At 56.5% G+C, this 7,416-nt stretch overlaps 1 protein-coding gene across 1 annotated transcript in view; it reads left to right on the plus strand.

Annotated features, from left to right (window-relative positions):
- AGRN (agrin) overlaps positions 1 to 7,416 on the plus strand; it is a 124,935-nt gene that overhangs the window by 102,429 nt on the left and 15,090 nt on the right. Inside the window, exons 17-25 of the mRNA XM_010005260.1 lie at positions 3 to 29; positions 546 to 689; positions 981 to 1,105; positions 1,448 to 1,553; positions 1,695 to 2,075; positions 2,227 to 2,367; positions 3,734 to 3,861; positions 5,682 to 5,796; positions 7,104 to 7,223. Of these exons, the coding sequence (XP_010003562.1) occupies positions 3 to 29; positions 546 to 689; positions 981 to 1,105; positions 1,448 to 1,553; positions 1,695 to 2,075; positions 2,227 to 2,367; positions 3,734 to 3,861; positions 5,682 to 5,796; positions 7,104 to 7,223 (1,287 nt within the window). The remainder of the gene's footprint in view (positions 1 to 2; positions 30 to 545; positions 690 to 980; positions 1,106 to 1,447; positions 1,554 to 1,694; positions 2,076 to 2,226; positions 2,368 to 3,733; positions 3,862 to 5,681; positions 5,797 to 7,103; positions 7,224 to 7,416) is intronic.

The raw sequence follows: 7,416 nt of genomic DNA on the forward strand, positions 1-7,416 counted from the left end.
CGTCGCCGACAGCAAGAGCGGCTGCACCCGTGAGTGGCCCCTGGCCCTGAGCCCTTGTCCCTGGGCCCGTGGCCCTTGTCCCTGCAGCTCTCCACTGGCACAGCCACCTGCCCTGCTCAAGCCATGCAGGGTGTCCCGTTCTATTTCAAACAATCGCCCCTAATGTCGGTCCTGTTCTCAGTCGGCGGGTGTTTGTGCAGAGCTTCTTGCTCCCTGCGAGACAGACAGGGTGACCTGAAGGTCTTGCTCCCTGTAGTGCAGCTTGGCTAGGAGATGGTGTCTCTTTCCATCCTGGCCAGATGTTCTGCAGGGCTGCTTGAGCCCTGGGGTCCCACATGTGCCTGTGAGTTGGGTGTGGGATCACGAGCCATAGGAGGGCGGTCAGAGGGTAGAGCTGGAGGCTGGGCTTGGGTCAACAAGCACAGGGTAGCAATCAGCATTATGGTCTTCCCCTGGACACTTCTCTTTGCTCTTCTCTTGGCTTTGCTCCACAAATCCCCCAGCAAACCAGTGTCCTTTTTACTGTTATTCCCCTTCTTGCCCAGCCTGTAACTGCGACCCAGTGGGCTCGGTGCGCGACGACTGTGAGCAGATGACTGGGCTGTGCTCCTGCAAGACTGGGATCACTGGCATGAAGTGCAACCAGTGCCCCAACGGCAGCAAGCTGGGCATGACTGGCTGTGAGAAAGGTGAGGGAGCCACACAGCAGGTCGCTGAGAAGTGGGTGCTTGGGTACCATGGCAGGTGGGTGGGGAGAAATGCCTACCTCCCACCCTGGTGCTTTGGGGCAAGGGGCTGTGGGTTCCACTCCTGGCTGGGTTCCTGTGACCAGGGACTGCTGGTGAAAGTCTGACTTGCTCTGGCAGGTCCCTGGGAGAGCTAAAACCTGCTGGGAGGAGGGAGGGATTTTGGCTCAGCATAGCCTGTGTCGCTGGTGTGTGCTTTGTTGCTCATCTCTCCTCCCTCTCTCCCTACCCCAGACCCGTCAGCCCCAAAATCCTGTGAGGAGATGAGCTGTGAGTTTGGAGCCTCTTGTGTGGAAGTGAATGGCTTTGCCCACTGCGAGTGCCCGTCCCCACTCTGCTCCGAGGCCAACATGACTAAGGTTTGTGGGGGGGCTGAGCAGTGTGTGGGGACATGGGGCCAGTTCTGCTGCCCCGGGCTGGTGCAGGCAGCCTGGGAGCCTGGTGTCTCTCCCCTCCGTGAGGAGCAGGCAGGCAAGTTTAGTCTCACTGTCCTTGGTGTGTGGGGAAGGGTGCTCTGTGCCCCATCTGGCATCTCTGAGCTGCTCCCCTCCTGGGCTTCTGCAGCCCACCCTGGGGTCCCTCTGTACAGACCCCTCCTTGCCCCTGCAAGGCCTCTGCTCCCAGCATTAGAGACCGGGTTGTTTTGCCCAGGGCTTGGAGGAGGACAGAGGCACAGCTCACATTTCCCCTCTGCCTCCCAGGTGTGTGGCTCTGATGGTGTCACCTACGGGGACCAGTGCCAGCTGAAGACCATCGCCTGCCGGCAGGGCCAGCTCATCACAGTGAAGCACATGGGGCAGTGCCAGGGTGAGTGCCCGTGGCTCTGGGTGCTGGGGCAGGGCCAGCTCTCAGGCCTGCTGCTGCACCAGGCTCTGGCTGCAGCAATGTCATGGCCAGCCTCTCCCAGACCTGTCCTCCTAACCCACCTTGTTCTGCTGCTCCTTGCAGAGTCCATCACCCACACCAGCCACATCTCACCACCCACACCACTTCCCACACTGCCCCTGGACAAGTTAATCCTTCCTCCACCACGGCTCACCACCCAGGCCCCCGAGCCCCCCGAGCTGGCTGCCAGCTCCCCTCCATTGCAAGCCAGGTCTACTGAGACAAGTCACCCCACGACGAGACGCGTCACGACTGCCAGACCTGCCACGACGCCGTGGGTGACCCACGGGGTGTACAAGACCACTGTTCGCCCTCTCTCCACTGCACCAGTGGTCCTGACCACCCCCCAGCCTGCCTACGTGGAATCAGGCAGTGCAGAAGGCAGTGGAGACCAAGAGATGGGCATCAGTGGAGACCAGGAATCGAGCGGGGCAGGCTCTGCTGGTGAGTGTGCTCCTCTTGGCCGTGGCAGGTTGGTTGTGGGCTGACCCATCCCCTGTCCCTCACGAGATGAAGCTGTGTGTCAGCCTCATTCTCTGGCACAGAGGTGAGGTCTTACCTCCTGCTGGTGAATGCTCCTCTTGCTGCCCTGCAGGGGAGGAGGAGGAGGAGGAGGAGGAAAGCCAGGTGACTTCCACCCCGGCCATCGAGAGGGCGACGTGTTACAACACCCCGCTGGGCTGCTGCTCTGATGGCAAGACTGCAGCTGCTGATGCAGAAGGCAGCAACTGTCCAGGTGAGTTCGTCCTCGGGGCTGGGCTCTGGGCTCCCTTTTGGTGGTCAGGAGGCAGACTGAGCCCTTGCAGGGTGCAGGAGAGGGAGAGCTGCCACCACCAGCTGCCAGGTGGGGACAGCAGCAGGGTGCTGTGCTTGCCCAGCATCAGCACTGTTCCTGTGCCTGGTCTCAGGGCTGGTGTGTCCCTGAGGGGATGAATGTTCCTGGGAATGTGCTGAGCCTCTGGGAGCTGCCAGACCTTGTGCTCACCTGCCACAGCACCTTCACTTTAGTGACTACTTCCTTCCTTGACTGCCACAGCTTTAAAACTTGGACCAGTGCTTTGCCCAGGCTTCTGCAGAGCTCACAACTGGGATGAGGGAATTTCTTGAATTCCCATGTTATATTTGTTGATGGCTGGAAAGGGAGCTGGGCTGCCCAGGACCAGTTTGTTGCCAGAGCAGGCAGGAAGAGCAGATGTAGCCCCAGTGGCCCTGCTGGGCTTCCTGGGGAGTCTGAGCTGTCCCATGGTGGTTCCCAGGGGTGCACAATGATCTCATGGCCTAGGTTGGATCTGTCTTGCCAACTTAAAGTCCCTTTCACCTTGTCCATGTTAAAACCCAGAGCCCCCTGTGCTCAGTCAGAGTATTTGTTGTCCTGTATAAACATCCTCCTTACCCTAAAAAATGTTGCTCTGGGACCGTCTCCAAGATGTTTCCTCACTGAGGTTCTTCTGTTCCTGTTCCTTGGGGTTCCTAGCAGGACATCCCCTTTTCCTATGGTCACTGTTCCCTTTTTAACCCACAGAAGGACAGCTGCTGGGAACCTCCCGTGGGGTTACCCACAGCAGGGATCTTTCTGCAGCCCCACAGCTCCCCTGGAAGGGAACCACACCTTGGGTTCCTGGGGCAGCTTCGCTCTGGTTTTGCAGGGCTGGCCACAGCCTGTCAGCTGGCAGGCTCTCTGCTTCCCTCCAGCAGCACAGGTCTTCTCCTCGACCAGAGTCCACAGGTGGCCCTTCTCTGCCCTGTTTGCATGCTCATGTCTGATCCTGCTGTGGTGACTCTGTGCTGCTCTGGCTAATGTCTTTCTCTTGTTACTCAGCCGGTGCAGGGGGGCTGCTCTCCGGGCCGGAGCTCAGAGGAACCCGTATGGTAAAAGCTGCCATCTCCAGCCTGGTCTTTGCCATCTGCTCCAGCACCCTCTGACACTAATCCTCCATGGTGCTTTCCCAGACCCATCCAGACTAACCCCAACACTGGCACTACCCACACACTGCCATCCCCTTCCCCCCCAGGGACTCCAACGCTCCTTGCGGCTGAGCACGCCTGTCCCCTGCCCACAAGCCAACTAAAGGAGTTTGTCTTGTTTATCCTCCCTCCTGTAGCTACCAAAGTCTTCCAAGGAGTCCTCATCTTGGAGGAGGTGGAAGGCCAGGAGCTGTTCTACACACCTGAGATGGCTGACCCCAAGTCAGAGCTCTTTGGGGAGACAGCCAGGAGCATTGAGAGCGCGGTGAGTCCTTCGTGCTTCACCCAGGGCCTGGCCAGAGCTCTTCTGGCCTTGGCAAAAGGCAAGAGGACCCTGCCCACCTCCTGTCTGCACTGTGGTGGACAGATGACTAAAGCCCAAGTGTTCACTTCCAGAAACAGTCCGTGCTTGGGGTTGGACTAGATGATCTTCTTGAGGTCCCTTCCAACCCAGCCCGCTCTGTGATTCTGTGGCCTGTCGTGGGTGTCAAGTGAAAGCAGAGAGACCTTTCTGCAGAGGGTGTGGGGTGCCTTGAGGAGCACTGCTCCATGCTGAGGGGGTTTTTTTGAGATGGGCTTAGCCTACAAAACTTGGGAGTGAACACAGCTCAGGGCCAGGGCTTTGCTGGGGTGGGCACTTCAGTGTAAGGAGATGATGCATCAGTTCTGTTGAGGAGGGTCCCTCTGTGCATTTATCATATCTCCTTTTAATCTACATGTGTTATTAGGCTCTACCATGTGATGTGTCAGTGGGTTCCATCTTTTGTGATGTGCTGGGCCAAAAATTACTCTTTTTCAGCTTGTTCTTGGTGATGGGGCTGTTTAGGCAAGAAGTTCTGCCTTGACACCCTTAGATTTCCTCAAGTGTCTTTATCTCCACGAGAAGCCCTTAGACAAAAACACATCCAAGACCCCTTTACCTCTCCAATTCAGCTACACAACTTGGGAAGCTGGAAATCCAGTCTCTCACCTTTAAGGAGAACCCCCTGGCATTGCCAGCTCTGGGGAGAAGGAGACATTGTGTGGTGACATGTACACAGGGCAGTGCCAAGGAAGGTCTGGATGGGGTACCACCATTGTCCTGCAGCCTGCAGGGTGGCACAGCACATCCAAAGCATCTTTGCAAGGAGATCAACATATTTATAGCTGGTTCCAAGCTGCACTTAGAAGCTGGAAAGCCCTTGGAACAGTCATAAAAGCAGATGTGTGCCTGGCATATGGACCATATGGTTCATGCAGTTCTGTGTCACAATAGCAATATTTCCCAGGACAACAGTGGCTCCTATCTGAGGGTGCAAACAGGCACCTAAAAGCTTCATTCACTGGTTCACCCATTTTCCACCCCAAGAAGGCAAGAGATTCTACTGGTTGGTTTTCCCAGGCTGGGGGAAATGCAGGCATGGCACAGCCCCCCTGTCCCAGGGACCATTTGTGGCTGGGCTGGGAGTTCCTGCCACAGCCTTGGGCTGCAGAGACCTGTTGTGCCTGAGCAACTACCTGGACATAGCCATGGATGTGATGTGCTCCTTCAGCCTTCAGGGATCACAGTGTCTGAATTTATAGGGCCAGACTGGCTTGGTCTCCTTCGTGTGACTTCAGACAAATCCTGCAGTGCCTGAGAGCCCAGCTGTGAAAGGCAGCAGGGACCTACAGATGTGGAATGATGCCTTGTGGGATTTCCCCAAGTGCCTAAGCAGCTTTACACAGCTTTAGAAGAGATCAGTAAGACTTAGATGCCACACAAGGGAAAATCCCTCTCTGAACTCCAAGGTGTCTGAGGTCTGGCTCTGTTCTACTCCTTTCCATGGGTAGGGTGGGGGTAGCTGACTTTGCCCACACTGTCTGGATCCTGTTCTTGCCTTTGACTGCAGGCCATAAGGAATAGGGACCACCTGAAATTACCACCCTACACCAAGAGCTTTGTTCTCTGCCCGTGTCAGTGGGATGTCTTGCCCAGGTTTGGATGCCAACTGGGGTGAAACAAAGACCTGTTGAGACTCGAGATCTTTTCCTGAAAGACCCTCTGCCCTTGGGAACCTCCCCGTTCATCAGTTTCTCTTCCCTCCTTCCCCTCCACCCCACCAGCTGGACGAGCTTTTCCGCAGCTCTGACGTCAAGAAGGATTTCAAGAGCATCCGTGTGCGGGACCTGGGGCAGAGCAGCGCTGTCCGTGTCATCGTGGAGTCCCACTTTGACCCAGGTAGGACCCTTCCCAGTGCTGATCCCCCTCCCAAGGAGGGAGCACGTTACTCCCAGCGGGGCTGTCAGCCTGAGAAACGTGCCTGTGGCACAAAAGGATGGAAGAGCCTTATTCAAACCTGCTGGGGATGTGTCTTCTGTTCAGCAAAACCAACGGGTGCTGTGGGAAGAGCTGGGAGGAGGTGTACCCTGAGCTGGGGCCTGCAAGGCTGGAGGCTTTTTCCCAGTGAAGGGAATGATTCGGATGCATCGTGGGGAGGTGATGGAGGGAAACTGCCAGGTGGGCCTGCATCTTCACTCTTGCCTTTCTCCTTTCTCCTCCTGGCTACCATCAGCCACTTCCTACAGCTTGGTCTCCTTCGTGTGACTTCAGACAAATCCTGCAGTGCCTGAGAGCCCAGCTGTGAAAGGCAGCAGGGACCTACAGATGTGGAATGATGCCTTGTGGGATTTCCCCAAGTGCCTAAGCAGCTTTACACAGCTTTAGAAGAGATCAGTAAGACTTAGATGCCACACAAGGGAAAATCCCTCTCTGAACTCCAAGGTGTCTGAGGTCTGGCTCTGTTCTACTCCTTTCCATGGGTAGGGTGGGGGTAGCTGACTTTGCCCACACTGTCTGGATCCTGTTCTTGCCTTTGACTGCAGGCCATAAGGAATAGGGACCACCTGAAATTACCACCCTACACCAAGAGCTTTGTTCTCTGCCCGTGTCAGTGGGATGTCTTGCCCAGGTTTGGATGCCAACTGGGGTGAAACAAAGACCTGTTGAGACTCGAGATCTTTTCCTGAAAGACCCTCTGCCCTTGGGAACCTCCCCGTTCATCAGTTTCTCTTCCCTCCTTCCCCTCCACCCCACCAGCTGGACGAGCTTTTCCGCAGCTCTGACGTCAAGAAGGATTTCAAGAGCATCCGTGTGCGGGACCTGGGGCAGAGCAGCGCTGTCCGTGTCATCGTGGAGTCCCACTTTGACCCAGGTAGGACCCTTCCCAGTGCTGATCCCCCTCCCAAGGAGGGAGCACGTTACTCCCAGCGGGGCTGTCAGCCTGAGAAACGTGCCTGTGGCACAAAAGGATGGAAGAGCCTTATTCAAACCTGCTGGGGATGTGTCTTCTGTTCAGCAAAACCAACGGGTGCTGTGGGAAGAGCTGGGAGGAGGTGTACCCTGAGCTGGGGCCTGCAAGGCTGGAGGCTTTTTCCCAGTGAAGGGAATGATTCGGATGCATCGTGGGGAGGTGATGGAGGGAAACTGCCAGGTGGGCCTGCATCTTCACTCTTGCCTTTCTCCTTTCTCCTCCTGGCTACCATCAGCCACTTCCTACACGGCAGCTGATGTCCAAGGGGCCCTGCTGAAGCAGATCAAAGCTTCCAAGAAGAAGACCATCCTGGTGAAGAAGCCCCAGCAGGAGCACGTCAAATTTATGGACTTTGGTGAGTCCTCTCTTTCTGTGATCAGTCTCCCTCTCTTGGTTTAGGCTTTTGAGGGGGAACTCTCAGGCCTGGAGAGCAGAGAGGAGGGAGCTCTTGGGCTTTTGGGTGTGTGGTAGCAGGAGGAAGAGCCATCCACCCAATCCTCCCTGCTGCCATCTCACCCCAGAAGCCCTGAGCTCCTTTCCCTGCCCTC

Source organism: Chaetura pelagica, unplaced genomic scaffold, assembly GCF_000747805.2.
Source record: "Chaetura pelagica isolate M959 unplaced genomic scaffold, ChaPel_1.0 scaffold159, whole genome shotgun sequence".
Classification (NCBI taxonomy): Eukaryota; Metazoa; Chordata; class Aves; order Apodiformes; family Apodidae; genus Chaetura; species Chaetura pelagica.